Source organism: Micropterus dolomieu, linkage group LG05 (assembly GCF_021292245.1).
Source record: "Micropterus dolomieu isolate WLL.071019.BEF.003 ecotype Adirondacks linkage group LG05, ASM2129224v1, whole genome shotgun sequence".
NCBI lineage: Eukaryota > Metazoa > Chordata > Actinopteri > Centrarchiformes > Centrarchidae > Micropterus > Micropterus dolomieu.
The window spans coordinates 28,667,209-28,684,857 of record NC_060154.1 but is presented as its reverse complement, the minus strand read 5'-3'; the positions used below and the strand labels follow the sequence as shown (position 1 = coordinate 28,684,857).

Below are 17,649 nucleotides of genomic sequence, written 5' to 3'. Positions count from 1 at the left end.
GTGGCGATCACGGCATAGAAGAGTAGGATGGTAAGTACTTCCACAGCCCCTGAGGTCTAAACTGGGCCTTGGCCGGGGAAGACGAAGCGAGAAAGGGAGGGGGGGAATAATTACTACATTAATATGTTTTAATAACATTTCCAGTTGATTCCCTCCTAATTTTTTTCATGGATTAAAGCATAGCATTAACCCAACATCTCTAGATCTTTTTATCCCATGCCAGTATATTGCCAAACACTCCATTAGAGAAGAGCCACTTTACAATAGGCCTGCACACGGTGGGATTGATCCAAAATGACAAAGCCACAGTCAAAGGAAATGGATCCCGGCAGTGCAGAGACTCTCCCATTCTCCCTCTGGCATCCTCTAAAACATTAATGACCCCAAGCTGAATCTGATCTGGCTTTCTTTACTCAGTGTTTTATCTTTACTCAGAACTATCCCACTGCTGTATAATATTCACTTAATCTCAGATAGAAAAAAATGCACTATTGATTAGTTGCTAAAAAATTGATTTAATTTTCATTATAAATTAAGCCAAATTGAAATGATAATAGGTTAAGTTATCTCAAAATAAACAACTTAGAATAATTACAAATAATATAGTATGTAAAAAAAAAAAAAAAAATTGACCTTCATAACCAGTAGTAAAAGTACAGATTCTATATAAAGTTGAAAAGTCTGTAAATTCAAAGAAGGGTCCAGATCAGATGACCTGAAAGAGGCCGTGAGTAGGCAGGAAGCGCCAGGAGACATCTTTGGCAGGTGAAATAGAAATCCTAACACTCGAGTGAACACTTAAACGGATAAAGGGAGTTGGGGAAAAAAAGGCTAAAAGCCTCCATCACTTCCAACAAGACATTGGTACCCCAAACACAGTGTGTCAGCATCTTTAAACACCGGAGAGAAGGGGAGATGACAAAATCGTTTTGACAGCCAGTTCACATGTAACATCTCCGATTCACCCACCTTGGGGAGTTGCTGGGCAGTTTTACCCCGCTACCGGGGGGAAACCAAGCCCCGTGTGTGGTACCAGAGTGGGTAGGGCCGAGCTTGTGCACTGCACCACGCGCCACTTATTGACCAGTCAGACAGGGTGTCAGTCTCCACAGCCCAGATATACAGCAGGCAAGCAGCAGTTATCTGTGTCTATTAAGGCATCCGCTCTGTGTGTATTGATTGGGAACAACTCAACACTGGGAATTGTCATCAAAATGCCGATTTACAAAAGGTTGAGCAGGCGGTGGAGAAGTCTGCATGGTCCAGGCAGTATGGATTTGTTGATGCAGTTCCCCCAGCGGCACTCGAAACCAGACAGATGCTGCTGCACAGGAAAGACTGGGGCGTCCGACCTGGGCCTTTGTCTCACTTAGGGAGCTTTCACCTCATAGTACACTGGTACATAAAGCAACTTTACGCCATGTTGAAAGATGTGAAAAAGACTGGACTACATTGCACGCTCACAGACTCCGACTGCACCCGCACAGCCCCTCCCTGCAATTGTTTGTTACAGGGGCAAAGCTTTTACAAAAGGGGGCCAAGGTCAAGATTGTCCCTTGTGAGACCACGATCTCCATTAGCTTTTAGTTCACTGGGGTACCTCTTTCCCAATAAAACATATTCTACTTCTAGACTCCACTTCCAGACTTGCACCATCGGCAAGAGAAGAAAAAGAAGAGATATGCTTAATGTAAATTTACCTCCACGTCTCCAGGACACAGAAGTCTCCACTTCCTCTGGTGGTATCTAGCCATGCAGATGGTTTCAGTTTTATCTGCTGAGCATATGAGATGTCTATCTCTGAGATCACTGCTGCCACCCCAGTTCAATACTTTTACATGGAAGACATTTTGATGTGTCACGGTAGGAAAAACAACTAATAAATACCTGAAGCTTTAGTTTCAGGTTCCTGGTACCGTGCATGCTGGGTCACTGTCATGGCTTTCTAGGACACTAGAACAGAGCCATCATTAACGTTATAACATTGGTGCTTTTCCTAAAAGTCAAAATGTCCCCTGTGAAAAATAACTGTCAGTGGAACTTTATTCTAGTGAAAAAGCAAGTAAGTGGACCAGAATTTTTTTTTGATAAAATTTGAAAAACCTCAGAAGCAACTTCCCTATCCAGAAACATATCCTTGTCACTCACTGACTGTTTTCATTGGAACTAGTTTAAAAACAATTAAAACAGTCCACAAATCTGTGGATTATGAGTAATGTAAGCATTGTTTATAGTAAAAACAACAATGTTGCTGAGTTTAGTGATTTTGTAATGCTTTTAAGCAAATGATGACTGGAGAGGATTGCACGACGTCACCTTATTTACAGAAGAAGACAAAACATTTGCAGCAATCTGGCATTCCTCAGAGCCACAACTATATTGCAGCACAAAAGCCACTTAACCAGCATAGACACAGGTGAACCAGTTTACGGTAAGTAGACACTTAGCAAGGTGGCCAGATATTTGCATAGCAACAAACATCTACTGCTTGAACAAATGAGAAGGTTGAGACTGGCAAGCAATAAATTAGTGCACAGCCTTCAAAATCTACTCATCCATGAAAACACACCATACAGTATGGCAATGTAAGGTTCCCTCATCAGCAGGTCAGACAAGAAGTACAAGATTTCCATTTAGTGCTATTTTACACTTAAACTCCACTACAGTTCAGAGAGAAATATGATGCCTTTTAATTTGCTAGTGTGATATTGCTACTGAATCTGAATACTTCTTCCACTAATGCTTCTAGATATGTACACGTATAACTTAACATCCAGATGGCTTGATTGACAAAATACCATCCAGTGGTTTGTCTGTAATTTCTTCTTTAAGATTGAAGTTTTCAGTGTTCCATGAACAGCTTGTCGTCTGTGGCTTTTTATTTATTTATTTATTTATGTATTTATTGTTTGTTGTGATTTGTGTAAATTTAACATTTCAATGCATTTTTTTTTAGATCAAACCGTAAAGCAGCAATCAAAAAGCAAATCTGGATTGTATTAAAAATATCATAAAATCAAATTCATCTGCCCAGCTCCGAAAACAGCGGTGAAGCTGAAGCAGCACCCGTGGGAGAGGCCCTAAACATGACAGTTTTTCTTGACATGCACAGCGGGGCCTTGGGCAGACAGGAAAGCTTGCAGCAGTCTGCGGAAGCCTCCGGGGGAAGCCGACTGGATAAATAGTTCACTTAGAACCTCTTGCTCTCTAAGAGGTCACCAAGGAAATATGGGATGGAAAGGGAGAATGGAGAGGCTTTATCTCACTCTCATAGGACTGCTGCCTGTTTGTATACGAGACTGCTCCATAAATACTGTACTCCATCTGCTGCACAACTGAAATGATAGTCAGTCTTGTTGATTCCTGCTTTTTCTTCCAGTCAAAGAACAAACTAATGTCACTGTATCTTGTGTTCTATCGGGACATATCAACATGTAATAAACCTTCAGCTACATCTTCAAAAACACAAGTTGTACCTTCAAGTTTCATTACAGAAAAAATACATTTAAAACTTAGACTATGGTCCTGAACTCATCTACTGGAGTTGGAACGTATACAAGACCATCCTCTACACAACTTGTTACACAAGTGTGTTGTTGTAGTCCAGCAAATTAAATATAAATGGATATGTGATCTCAGTGACCTGAGATACATGTACGCCTCTGAACACTGTGGGCCGCTCCCCACATGCCTAAACAGCACACAGACTGTCATACAGTCTCTTCACCTGACCTGGAGATTGCTCAGGATATTCATTCATGGAAATGGATACTTCAGTCGGGGCTTCCAAACAAATTTACTTGCTGCTCTAAGATAAATTGCAAGTGTAAAGCTGCAGATTGTGTGTGATAGTGTGATTTCACACTGACACAATGATACAGGTTGCAGTGGCCACATGGTACGCCATTAGCCACTGCTGTACGTCATTTAATTATCAAACCAAATCCAAGAGAAGGTTCTGACAAATCATTTAAGCCAAGCCAAAAGTCTGTATACAACAAAGACAAATAATGCACATTTCAAAGTAATTAATTTCCTCCATGTTATACATGCAGTAGTAGAATTTTATGCTGTCTTACGTTGACCACTACACTACATTTAGCTGGGAGCTTATCTGGAAAAAGGAGATTCTGCAGATCTTTATCTGCACCAGTCAGGATTTAGTAACACTTGAATCAGAATCTGATGACAGTGAACCAGGTCAATGTTAATCAAACTTGATCAAAATGCACCCACATAGTTCTGTTGAAGCAGTAAATAAATAATACCTTTAAATGTTTTTTCAGCTTTAGAGCTTGGGCTTATTTACTGAATATCAATGTTGTAGAAATACTTGAGATTAGAAGCCACCAGGAGCCGTGAGTATATTTTGCTGATAAAGAAGAATGATCAATGCAGGACTTTTACTTATAATGGTGTATGTTTACATTGTGGTATTTCTATTTTTACTTCCGTATAATATCTGAACACTTTCACCACTGCCTATGTAACAATGAGGTGCTGAATCCATCCTTTCATTCTGCAGTCACAGATATAGCCCTCCAAGCAAACAGTGCCCTCCTGAGTTAGAAAGGGATCACTGCTTTTACTCACTCATCAAGGCACTGGGATACTTTGTACTGAAAAATTTAACTCTGAAGCTTAACAAGTGTTTTTTTCTGGCATGTTTTCAGTATTTTGTAGTCATGACTATAAAAAAATAGAATATCATTTTAGACCACAAACCATCGTTCAGATGTATGGGAGAACGGGTTAATTTGAGCCTGTGGGGAAGTTTAGCTACCCTTTGTTTCTTGGCAACCACAGACAAAACTGGTCACGTGATCACACATTTTTCAAGATCCATTTTATGCACACTGATGGAGAGAGAGGTCTGTTATATTCAAGGAGTTATGATTGTTGCGTCTAAGCAATTACAGACAAGTCTGACAAAATCTCACACATGTGCTAGTGCTTTAGGAAGTTACAGTATGAGACTGTACTGTTAGCGTAATGTTAGCATGTTAAATTGGCAGGGATGGGGTAGTTAGAGCCAGATGACCTCAGGGAAGTTGAGCAAACTATTTTACTGTAACTCTACATTGCATTCTTCATTTAATCACCAAAATTAATTTTAGACCAGAAGCCATCATTCCATGCTTCTCTAAACTGAAGACACACAGGGCTTCAACTCCTCTTGTGGATTAGGTAGTGGGAGAGGTACAGAATGGGAAGTCCATCCGTCAGGTGGCATGGGACATGAAGATCAACAGGATGACTTTAAAGTGATACTCATTCATTCACACATTAAGCTGACGCTTTTATCCAAAGTGACTTACAATTGCTATATATGTCAGAGGTCGCATGCCTCTGGAGCAACTAGGGGTTAAGTGTCTTGCCCAAGGCCACATTGGCCGTTGCTGTGGTGGGAAATACACCCGGGTCTTTTCCACTGCGCCATTCACATGAAACAACTAGGAGACATTTCAAAAATCTAGCTGGTTCAAGATCTAGGTGCAATGAAATGTTGTGAACTGGCATTTGAGTTGGCACGACGAAATGACATTGACCCCGATGTGGCTCAACTTACCCCTCATTGGGGGCAACTTTTTTGGAAGGTCCAATTTTGAAAACGTTGAAGACATTACAGTCATGCCTCAAGTAAAAACTGGCTCTCCCCTAAATCAAAACTGAGGGTCCCATCTACATATGGCTGCTTTCAAAATAAAAAAATATTTGAAAATTTGAGCAGAAGTTCATTCTTATACTTGGAAACAGTTTTTTTATTTTAATCAGGAGCTTTCCAATGTCTTCCTCAGCAGACAGCGCATTCTCAGTTCAATGAACAAAATTGAATTATACATCATTTGTATTTTAATTTGATTTAAACAATTGTTTTACGTCAGCAATTGGAAGCATAGGAAGACATAAGCAGTATCATGAACACATACTGATCCTAGATATTATTTACTTTTGTATTTCCTGCACCCTGGGACCACTGTCAAAACAAAACCTCATCAGCCAGCAATTACGAATGACAAAATCAGTGACAAACATGGAGTGAGCAGCAGTCTGTACTGTGTTTGCTTTGTGGCTTTTGTCTAAGGCTTTCATCACACACCAATACAGAGAGCAAACCTGAGCGGCAGATGTCGGCTAAATCCGACTGTTCAAACATGCTTCTCTCCCTATTCATCTAAAATCAGGACTCGAGGTGCTCCCTTGCTGAAGCTGGGGCAGGAAGTCAGTGATTGTACTTCTATTATATAACACACACACACGCCAACGCCGGGGGGAAAAGATGATCCGAGGCTTTGAAGCCTTTGTGTTTGCACAGAGGAGCAATATGTTGTCATTAAGCAATCATGGAAAGGCATTTTTAATCCTTGTGCTTCCCTGTATAACAGGCTCTTCCATTTAATTATATAGAGAAGTCTGGAGCAGCCAGCATGTATCACAGGTGGATTAATTTGTCGAGTGTATTAGGTATAAATGTGCGGTCTAAAACCAAAGCTGATATAAAAATTCAAATTTATTGTCATTTAGGAGGCAGTACTTTTTGATGCTGACGAATTGTGCTGCATCTTTCTACCCTTATTGATATAAATGGTGTATTAATGGCCAAACCACAAACTACAGCCTCAAACTACCATACAGTTCAACTAACACCTCTCCACACAATAACAAAAGCAGACATAATTGTCACGTTCAAGTCTATACAATATGATTTAAACACCATAGAGAAAACACAATACAACAATATATAACAATCTATAACACCTCAGCATGCTTTGAACAATGGCTAACAGTCTTGATTTGTGCTAAAACATAAAAAAAAACATTGCTATGTTCCTTTATTAAAAAGGGAGATAATAACAAGGTAAGACAGCTGCATTCCACAGTAATCGTTTAGGGGGAAGCAGCAATAGTGAAAGGGCTCTCGGCTGAAATGATAAGATCAGATTATTCAGCCATATGAAAATGCATATGAATTGCTATTTTGATCACAGACTGTATGTAGCGGCATATCCCCACCTACAGGGCAGGAAATTAGGCAAATACTTCAGTGAGTGGATGTGTGGGTGGGTAACAGACCGTGCTAGATAAGAACAAACACATTCAGTTACTTACTCACTGGAATATAAAACTATTTACAGAAGGGTCCCTTGTGTAATATATTTGGTGTCCTTCCAAAGTGTGACCAGCTCTGCAGTATTCATATAACAGAACTGAAAGTGTTATTCGACTGGATCCTTCTGGACGGTTCCACATTTTCTGTGCTCACACAGAAGTGCTCTGGTTTAATCCTATTACAAGTCATGCACAAAGGGAGATAAGAGGTTTATGTCTGAGTCCCCTACAGACTGAATCTCTCGCTCCCTCGAGACAACCTGGAGCTTCATTCGGTCATTTTGATACTGGTGCCAACACTGGTTCTTTTAGCCGCCACAGCCTCAGTTGTGTTGCGTTCAAAATAAAGACATATATTAGGATTGCCTGTGAGGGCTGAGGAGAAACTGATGATGAATGAAGATCAGGTGAATGAAATAATCCAGACATGGGTAAGTCAATATTTTATCACTGTAATACAATTTAGCTGAGGCAACCACACTCATTATCACCTGTCATAATGATGCAGTGACGTACGACCGTCAAGTGAGGGGACCTTACACCTGATATGATAAATTAGTTGCTGGCGTCAAAGTGAGGAAGAACTGGCACACTGGTGGCTCGGTCAGCCTTGTATCATGCCATCATCTTCACCTATCAAAATTAAAAATAAAATATTTCAGGAGAAAAAAACTTGTTTCTCATGGTTTAAATATCTGGTGATAACTAACAGGTGTTTTGCCTCCGTCCTGTATTTAGCGAGATACTCCAGAAGACGACCTGAAGCCAGAGGACTACCAGAAGTTCAAGAATTTGGGATGCGCCTGTCTCGCTGAGGGTGACAGCGCACAACTACTGAAATTCCTACAAGATGAGAAAAACCAGGTATTTCCCCTGCACCACCACCAGCACAACTGACAGAGACAGATCTGCTCTATCCCTCTACCCTCACTACTAGTAGTCACGCCACACCGGTATGAAGTGACAGCGGATTGACAGTGTTAATCTGTCATACAGCAGTAAAAGCACATACACAGTCACAGGGCATCCTCCTGAGCAACAACAGCCACGTCGCCACTGAAGCGAACAGCGGCAGCCACTTTCATGCTACACAACTGTGCTGAACATTAACATGCAGCCACTGCTCTGTGCCTGCCAGCCTCTTGACCTGGAGGTGTGTGGGTTGGGGGGGAGCAGATATTCAGTCAGATTTCTCGCTCCACTGATAACCCTCTTCAATAAGGCACTCCTCTAAGTGCCCTTGGTAGTCCCATCTCGCCAGCTTCACGCAGTTGTGTGTACCATACTTTTAGAAGCATGTGTCATTTCCTCCTCCTTCCACTCTCTGAGGCCAGAACAATCTCTCGGGGCTTCCAATGATTGATTGATGATTGATCAAATGAGGAAAACCCTGGCTTTGAACATGGGAATAAAACTTAAGACATGGAGGGAGATACAGGCAGTGTAGAGCAAAACAATTTCTATCATCGTGCATTTGTAGTTCAATTCAGTTCAAAAGGTATTGAATATTTTGATCATCTCAGCTTTTTAAAGCCAGAGCCATTTGCCAGGTGTTTATAATGCTAATAAAAACTGCGGTCATGTCCATGATGTAGTATATGAGAATCTTTTACAGTTCAGTGTGGCTTGAACTTTAATTTTCAGTATGTCATTAGAGCCTCTTAAAATGTAGAGACAAAATAGGCAGTGTTCAGTAATAATTGATCAAATTCTAATTAGTGACTCCTACAACATATAAGTCACTTAGATCACACTTTAAGCCACAGTTGGTATTCTATTCGGATGTGAGGCAAGTGTGAAACTGCAGTTGTTGTTGCATGCAACTGTTTATATAGCAATACGTGCAAATGGAAAGAAAGGGCCCGGCAAAAGTTTAGCAACAGGGTCTCTGTTTTTCTTGTTACTGATAATAATAATTTTTTTCTCTTGCACTTAGGGGATTGTGAAGTCTATGGGTTGTGTTCTCATGGCACCTCTTGTAAATGAAATACTTCGAAGAGAGAAGAATCTTGATCACTGCCAGGCCGCCATGACACATCTGACCAGGGTAAATCCAAACGGTTCATCTACACTGCTCAAACAAATTAAGGGAACACTTATTGATCATAGTATAACATCAAGTCAGTTAAACTTCAGGGATATGAATCTGTCTAGTTAGGAAGCATAGACAATTGTGAATCAGTGTCACTTGTTTGGTTTTACTGGTGGTGGCCACAGACAACTGCTCTCTCCTTATCTTTCTGGACTGACTGTTGTCTAGTTTTGTGTTTTGCTAGTGTCCTTGTCACTACTGGTAGCATGACACGGTACCTGCAGACCGTTCAGGTTGCACAGGTTCCTCCAGGATGGAGGAGACGGACTCACAGTCTCAACAGCATGGAGGAGATACTAGGAGACAGAGCATTAGACTAGTAGAGCTGGACAGGGCTGTAGAAGGGCATCAAACCAACAGCAGAACCAGTATCTGCTCCTTTGTCAGACCATATGCTGGTGCAGTGGGCCCTGGGTTCCTCCTGGTGCAGGACAATACCCGGCCTCATGTGGCCAGAGTGTGTATGCAGTTCCTGGATAATGAAGGCATTGATGCCACTGACTGGCCCTCGCCTTCCGCAGTCCTGAATCCAATTTAGAACTTCTAGGTCGTTTTGTATCGGTGCATCCGACGCCACCAACTCGTACCACAGACTGTCCAGGAACTCACTGATGCCCTGATCCAGGTCTGGGAGGACATCCCCCAGGACACCATCTGCCGTCTCATGTCCATATGTTGTCGGGAGTGCATACACACTACTGAGTCACATTATTAGTGATGAAAGTCACGCAAGTTGGATCATCAAGTTTTAGTCCAGCCCTCAATTGGTTGATGAGTTTTGGTTTCCATTAACCATTGCTACGTCATTTTGTTCCCAATTAATCATACAATGTACAGTGAAGATTTTGAACTTTTAACTATTTCGTTTATCGAGTTCTAATGTGTGATTTAACTGTTCCCTTAATTTTTTTGAGCAGTGTTAATAAATAGACACGCCTATACATTGGGTTAATATCTGTTCTGTTGTCTAGACCTGCAGCCCAAATGAACTCATGCATAGCTTGCTTGCACTAATTGAAGACATCGATCCAGGTGCCATTTCTGAGACCATCTTAGCACTTCTTCCACATCTTCAAAAAGGTAACCTACTCATACATCTTCAACCTCCGGAGAGAAAGTCATCACTCTCTATGACATCTGTAATTCTTGCATAATATATGAATAGAGTTAATCCATTATAATGCTTACTATTGCTAGATGTATTTATGGATGCTTTACTGTAAATCATGCAAATACAGTTAAAAAGAAAATCATGGTGTTTGGCTCCCCCTGCTGTACAAAATGTGTCCTGACAAGTGCTGCTTCAGCTGGAGGAGAGAAAGGCAGCCTGTGTGGGCTTGGCTCTGTGCGCCCTGCAGGAGCAGTTGACCCGGCTGCCTGTACCATACACCCAGCAGCAGGAGGAGGCTGATGAGCACGGCCTGTGTCGCTGCTGCAGCGCCTTGGCTGCGTTTACAAAGCCATTTATAGAGGAGGTGAAGAGGAAAAATGGAAACTATGGCACCACTTCTGAGCATGAGGAGCTGAAGACTGAGCTTCTCAAGTTGTAGGTTTCTGTCTGTCTTATTGTAATTTTTCAATGTACTTTTTCATTATTATTGTTTAAACTAGGGTCATTATTACCCATGTTTTAGAGTAGTTTTTTCCCCAGCTGAAGTAAAGAAAAGCTAAAAAAATATTCAAATGTTATTCAAAATATTCAGATGTTTCCAAAGTGTTACAGTTTATCTCAGTCGCTTCAGTACATTTATCAGATCATCTTTAACATTTGAAAAACAGTTAAGTGCATTTCTCAAAACTGTCGTGGAAACTGTATTGCTGGTGAGGCATTGAGCAAATAACTGAGTTACAACAAACTGTTGTCTTTAAAGAATTTATTAGAAAAAGAGAATGACAGAGATGTACTACAAAGAAAATCACCTGGACCAGAGACCTGCTGCATAAGGCAGCTTCAAACATCTGGCCCAGAGCAAAGGGATGCATAATCACTGACAAAGTCTAGATTTCTATGTTTTAGGGAACAGAGATGCTCTCCCAGCCTTAAATGAACATTCAAGGAGAGAAGAGGAATGGCAAGAAAGGAAAACACTTTCACAGCTCTGACCTAACCCTATGTGGACAGACTATTATATTGAATATAATAATTAACAAAGGTTAAGGATAGACACAATATATATGAACAATAATAGTAATAATAGAACGTGTATAAAATAATAAATGTAGGAAGAAACTATTTTCTGCTATTACAAAAGCAATTTGTTCAAACAGCATCACACAATGGATTGCCTGCATAAGCCTATAACCTGCTCAAAATCCTTAGTTTATCTTTCAAATATTTGTGCCAATGAACATGTCAGTACGAAAAGTCCTTGTGTCATTGCTGCTAAACAAGATAGTGAAAGTACTTAACCATGTTGTCAAACAGTGTATTCTCTGATGTAAACTATAGCTAAGACTTGGATGAAAATGATTGAAAATGCACATAGGTGTCATTTACGCTGGGGACAAGTTCTGAAATACAGCTGGCAGTTAAATAACAAATGAAAATGCTTTTAGAAAGGTTTATTTGCAAATGATAAAACATGCAATGCAATTAACATATAGAAGAAATAAACGTGCATTGGGGTGGTGATGGAACAGTGGATAAGACACATGCCTTTGGTGTGAGAGACTTTGGTGTAAGACCCGGGTTCGAATCCACTGTGAGACACAAGATACTTAACCCCTAGTTGCTCCAGAAGCGTGTGACCTCTGACGTACTTAGTAATTGTGAGTAGCTTTGGATAAAAGCGTCAGCTAAATGAAAAATTGAAATGTAATGCATTGTCCAAAAAAATAACTTAAGTAACTAATATCGCGTATCGTGATGTCTTGTGAGCTAAGTGTCTCTTCACACTCCTAATCTGAGCCCCTATGTCCCCACCACTTTTCAACACAAAGTGACGCACAAGGCATCCAGCATATTTTATATAATTTCAACAGAACAAAGTGACACATATGTATTTGGGGCACATTTGCACCTTGACTGTTTGTACTGTAATTTATTTTACCATTTCATTGCTCTTAAGCTGACATTTCTGTCTGTTGGGCTACAGACTTACATAAAAAGTGACTAGATGATGTAGAGGTTGACCAAAAGGATTTGAGAATTTCACTGATGATCTAAAAATTGTACCAAAGCGACTGAGAAAAACTGTAATTCATGCAGTTGACAACAAAGAATTGATGTATGATGTGTTTAACACTTTGGCACTAGTTTCCTCGGCACTATACCTGGAGGTATAGCACTAATGAAAAAACTGTTGTAAAAGGCTCAGTTGTGATTACCTGCAGCTGCATGAGGAGCTTGAGAGAGCCTTTGCTCGAGGCTGACCTGAACCGACACAGAAAATCCACACTGTGGCTCTTTGCAACAGAGATAATGGTAGGAGCAAGTTTTCTTGCAGTCGAACAGTGATGTTGCAGTGGGATTTCGTTCCTTTAACAACGTCACTGTGCTTCACTAACCCTACAGGTCACACTACCTGCAATCAAACAGTCTCTCCCAGAGCTGCTGTTCTTCAGCTCTCTGAAGAAAAGCACCCAGACGGACAACAGTCAGTCAAAGGAGTCAAGAGCTTGTCTGGCTTACCTGCTGTTTGTCCAGCTCATGAGCATAGACAGCTTTCCAGCAGTATTCAGGTGAAATGATGAAAATCCGTAAATCTGGTCAGAGTGATGATGCACATTCACCGACATACAGAACAGAAAGTGCTTAATTTTACTGTCCTGTTTTGACATCGTACCGTTTTCCTGCTCTTCCAGTCCTGTATTTGTTCTTCAGTGCAACATGGAATACATCAATCAGCTACTCAGTAGGTACGCAGTCAATATATTATGAACTGAATATAACTGTTGATTAAAAATTATTGATTTCTTAGGGTGATCTATAATCTTGTTTATTTGACAGCAAAAAGGAATCGCACTTGCTCAAAGGACTGGTAAGGCCACATCAACATGCAGAAACATGATGGGGGGAAATAATGAAAGCAGAAAACGTCATATTTATTGGGCATCGTTTTATTTTTACTCAGGCACTGTATGCAAAAAGCTTGGAGAACGTGCAGGACAACAGCCTTCCAGTGAGTCTACTGGAACTGAAGGGCTTCTACAGCGTGCCACAGGTAAGACGAGCATGTCATCAGGCTGAGTTTTACAGTCGTAAAAGCTGCATTAAGAATTTTACTGTCACCTATCACAAAACGAGCAGTTTACTTGCAGCGGTCTGGCAGGGTGTTCGTCAGTACCACTGAATCGCTTAATATCTGAATTACTTTGAGGTGATGAGTTTGGGTGTAGGATTAGGCTAAAATATAAAAACAAAAATATAATAATCATTTTAAATCAAAATTAAAGCAATGAATCTCTACTGGTAATTCTACGAATACAATTATTATTGCCAGCACAGTGATCTCCAGATGTAGTTGATTAAAATCAGTGAACTATCTTAGTGCTTTTGGCCAATTAGTGACTTGTGGTGCGCTGAAATTCACAGAACCTGCAGCAAATTCTTACTGACTGCCCGATGCAGCATTTGGTGAGTACACATGAGGAATGTGTTTTACATGCGCGATACTGTGAAACACATGAATTTGTTGAACTTTCTTTTTTGTGTGATCGCTGCTTCCCCAGAGAAAGTCAGGACTGCAGGTTTTCCAGCTCTTCATCAATAAATTAGATGCTGAAGCAAAGCACAAGTTCTTCAGGTGAGAGAATCATGAGTACTGTATTTGTGCTTTATATGCATGTGGTTCCTTAAAAAATCTTCCACTGTCAAATGTATTTAGTATCTACTACATCATTTTGTATATAGGTTATCTACGTTTCATATTTTGAACCCATTCTTCCTAGTTTAAACAGCTGTTGTATTCCACCCAATTATTTTTCTTTGCTGTTTTATTTTAGTATTGTCTGCAGCTACATCTTATCTTGTAGCCTACTGATCTGAAGTTTATTAACAAAAGTCATATTTCTGTTGCAGGTGCATGTTAAAAACCAGCAACCATGCAGGAGTAGAGAGTTATATAGTGAAGAACATCAAGAATCAAGTAGAATTTTCAATAGGGGTGAGATAAAATATGACAGATTTGTGCATACATAACTATGTCATAAGAATTGAGAAGATCCTGCCTTCTTATTTGACCTTACTTTTGATGGCTCTGGTGCTACTTGATCTGGTGATTTGATTTGAAGGTGTCTAATGTTGTTAACTCTCCTCCAGCCGGGTAATGCCAACAAATGGTTCCTGGGAGAGGAGTTCCTCTTGCTGCTGGGACTGGTGTTATATTTGCCACAAGGTGTTGAGACAGATTTGCTTAACAGTATGGACAGGTAAGGAACATAAACAACGGTTTCATGCACAGACTAAGCTGCTCATTTCTTAACTTTTAAGTCTACACTAGGCATAATCCATTAACTACACATAACATACATTTAATATTTCCCAAAGCACCACAGATGTTTCGTCAGCCTGAGAAGTCCCTTAGTGACATTGTGGACAGTCAGAAGTTTATCAAATGCTGCACACAGGAGCTTTTGTTTGGCTTACTCACAAACCACATTTATATTGTATACAAGAAATGCTCTAGCTATGTATCTCTGGTGTGTTTTGGTATGTTAAGAGTCTATCGATCTATCTGCCACTAAAATGAAGACTACATTTCATGACATACTGAGCTAAATTAATGTAGATTTAGATGTAAAAATATGTGACGCAATCAATTTCAAATTGTGAGAAGAAACGTCAGAAGTGGGACACTTCGTCCACACTGAACCATTAAGCGATGACCTGTCTTTGTTTGTGCAGGATAATGGAGAGTCTGAATCTCCTACGCTATCTCCTTATCAGAGATAAAGAGCTCAAGAGCACTGTAAGTCAGTCTAATTCAACACATTCGCTGCTCTTCTGCCAGTTAGCCTGGTTAATGTAGAAGGCTGATCATTTACCCCTCCGTCCTTCAGACAGGTGTGTGGGAAGAGATGTGCAGGATCAAAGACGAATACCTACAATTACTGCGTGTGTGTATCAGCATATCAAGAGCATATTATTCAGCTGAGCTGAAGGCACTGAGGGAGGATCAAAAGCTTAAAGCAAAAGGTAGGCAACAGCTGCTAATCTATGTAACAAAATGACATTGAAATAACCTTGCACAAATGGTGGTACAAAAGTCTGCTTTCACACTGTGAACTCTCTCTATTTTCCTCCCACAGAAGGTAGAGATGCTGCTAGATCTGCCAGATTAGTCAAAAGCATAACAGTGAAACATGAGGAAATGTCCAATATGTCCCCAGAGGTCCAGCACCAGGTACAGAAACAGACTTTTTTTCCTATTAATTATCATTTTGATTTTGGCCTCCTATGGTACGTAGGAACAAGCTGACTGTTCTCATGTGTCTCAGGTGTTGCAGAGTGCTTTGGTGACATTTGACCTGATGGAGAGTATTATCGTCCGTATTGAAGAGATCACACAGGAAAAGCTGAAGATCCCAAACTAAACCAAGCCCGCTTGTGCTCAAGTGTCACTTCAGACCAATGGCTTATATTTCTACAAACAGTTTTATTTTAGTTTTTATTTGACCGATTAATAAGACATGCATTGGATAAATGTGAATTTTGCAAAAGTTATTGCAAACAATGTAAAAACAGAATAAACTGTGCTAACATACTGAAACACATATTTCACCTTTGCTTTTGTATATTCACCAAGGCTTGTACTGGTTAGCATCAAATAAAACTGAAAATGCTGGATCACCTGTTGAGCTTCAAAGAAAGTCTCTTAGCATCTCCCACACAGGACTGCTTTCAACGATGCGAGCCCGAGCCAAAGACATCCGGTCACGGATACTATCTACATGGGGCTTACTGGTGGCCTGCAAACAAATGAGGGAAGGAACAACATGCATGTGTAATTTATTATCTAGAATGACCAAATAACTTTTGTGCACTGCCTTTATCTTTACCTTGGCAATTGTCAACATTCCTTTGACAATCTCGTCATTGTTTCGCACAGGCAGGATCCTGAGATTGCTGCCAAAGAATCTAAAAGAGAAAAATGCTCCCTCAGTTATTGCATTATTACTACATTGCCTAATTGTTATTATTATCATCATCAAGTATGGCTACACAAATATAAATCTTAAAATTGCAATGCTGATGTCAGTCCTTGCTACATTAGTGCCAGCCAGGCAGAACAAGGGGGTAACCCTATCTACCTGTGTTGAATCACGGACATGATTTCCAAGTCCTCTTTGCCATTAAAGGGGGCGTGTAGAAGAATAAAACTGTTGCGGTGCACTTGCACAAACGTCTTTATCTTCTCAATGAGTCCAGATTCCTCAAAACGCACCGAGAGGTCTTGAGGGTCAACCAACAGAAAGGCAATACCTAGGCAAGTAAGTTATTGATGTCACCCTTATTAAATTCAACACAAAATGGCATTGTTTGTTTACTGTCAGCTTACAACCCATTGCAGATAGGCTTACAAAGAACATGATCTGTGATGTCAAGTCCAGTTAATGATCCAGTGACAGCCTATCAAAAGTAGGAGCCCTTTGTTTGTGCAAAGTTAATGTTGCATTCTGGGTTCAAACATGTGCCGCAGGTGTATTGGATAACTACTTGTCCAGAGGGCTTTATGTGGCTGGTGTTAAAGGTTATTATATAAAGCAGATATACCTGACAGGGGGAAAATAAAGGACCCGGGCTCAACGCTGTCTGAAAATCGGATTCGGTGCTGTCGCGCGCTGAGCATCCTGTCTGTACCATGGTTCTGGGAAAATAAACAAAGATTATAAATGAACGTAAGCAAGATACACTTAAAAGGCAAGCAAAGTGTTTTAGTCAGAGTAATATTTTGCCCAATTTACGTTTATCTTCGCATACATTTTGCGTTTTTTGCTTGTGGAATTGGTTTAGCTAGATAGCTAGCAACTTGATTTAGGTAACTTAACCGCCAATCGAAACCAAACTCAACCCTTAACTTACCTGCAGTGACGTGCTGACTATAATCGTTGTTTTCCACTGAGGAGTCGTTCCTTGGTGTGTTGCCATTACCTACTGCTCGCCGAAGGGCAGATTAATTGTGTAGTTGTGATAATGAGACCCCCAAAATGATAATTTTTTGGCGCGTTGGACCAGTGTTGTCCCCACGGGGCATTCGCACGAGACGCACGAGCATCAATTAACAGGCAGCCACCAGAGGCCGCTGTGGTATTTTAGCAACGAGCTAATGAAATCCTTAATGAAGGCTCAAGGCATGTCTCAGCAAGCAAAATCAGTGAGCGAATGTTAATGTCTTTTTTTGTGGGTTTCTCTCTTTTTTTTTTTTTCTACACCTATGCCTTTCCTGCTATGACACCTCAAACAGTCTAAGTAAAGTGTAGTTTGTGTGCCAAGAGGTAAAATTCAC

The 17,649-nt window shown here is 40.5% G+C and overlaps 2 protein-coding genes across 3 annotated transcripts; one reads left to right on the top strand and one right to left on the bottom strand.

Annotated features, from left to right (window-relative positions):
* Positions 1-7,499: 7,499 nt before the first annotated feature.
* LOC123971167 (glomulin-like) lies at positions 7,500-15,924 on the top strand. Its single transcript, XM_046049839.1, has 18 exons — positions 7,500-7,541; positions 7,849-7,974; positions 9,047-9,157; positions 10,174-10,282; positions 10,499-10,748; positions 12,536-12,626; positions 12,717-12,883; positions 13,007-13,060; positions 13,152-13,182; positions 13,276-13,365; positions 13,737-13,778; positions 13,874-13,947; positions 14,223-14,307; positions 14,463-14,572; positions 15,048-15,111; positions 15,203-15,338; positions 15,452-15,546; positions 15,641-15,924. The coding sequence occupies exons 1-18, from the start codon at positions 7,500-7,502 to the stop codon at positions 15,734-15,736; spliced, it is 1,773 nt and encodes a 590-aa protein (XP_045905795.1). The 3' UTR covers positions 15,737-15,924.
* Positions 15,779-17,425, bottom strand: LOC123971169 (protein SPO16 homolog). 2 transcript variants are annotated; one of them, XM_046049842.1, is made up of 5 exons: positions 17,226-17,425; positions 16,917-17,010; positions 16,454-16,595; positions 16,202-16,280; positions 15,779-16,111 (listed from the first exon to the last, which is right to left on the bottom strand). In XM_046049842.1, exons 1-5 carry the CDS (start codon positions 17,289-17,291, stop codon positions 16,004-16,006), a joined length of 489 nt encoding a protein of 162 aa, XP_045905798.1. In that variant the 5' UTR covers positions 17,292-17,425; the 3' UTR covers positions 15,779-16,003. The 2 variants fall into 2 exon arrangements, with proteins under 2 accessions (XP_045905798.1, XP_045905797.1); XM_046049841.1 differs by having other exon boundaries at positions 16,454-16,625; positions 17,226-17,413.
* Between the last annotated feature and the right edge of the window lie 224 nt (positions 17,426-17,649).

Bases quoted from the DNA above. Each gene is read 5' to 3' on its own strand.
- LOC123971167 (XM_046049839.1), top strand. From the start codon at position 7,500: ATGATGAATGAAGATCAGGTGAATGAAATAATCCAGACATGG. The intron at 13,183-13,275 runs GTAAGGCCACAT...ATTTTTACTCAG, and splicing joins CGCACTTGCTCAAAGGACTG to GCACTGTATGCAAAAAGCTT. The intron at 13,948-14,222 runs GTGAGAGAATCA...TTTCTGTTGCAG, and splicing joins GCAAAGCACAAGTTCTTCAG to GTGCATGTTAAAAACCAGCA.
- LOC123971169 (XM_046049841.1), bottom strand. From the start codon at position 17,291: ATGGCAACACACCAAGGAACGACTCCTCAGTGGAAAACAACGATTATA. The intron at 17,011-17,225 runs GTAAGTTAAGGG...TTATTTTCCCAG, and splicing joins TAGTCAGCACGTCACTGCAG to AACCATGGTACAGACAGGAT. The intron at 16,626-16,916 runs GTATATCTGCTT...TTACTTGCCTAG, and splicing joins CTTTATTTTCCCCCTGTCAG to GTATTGCCTTTCTGTTGGTT.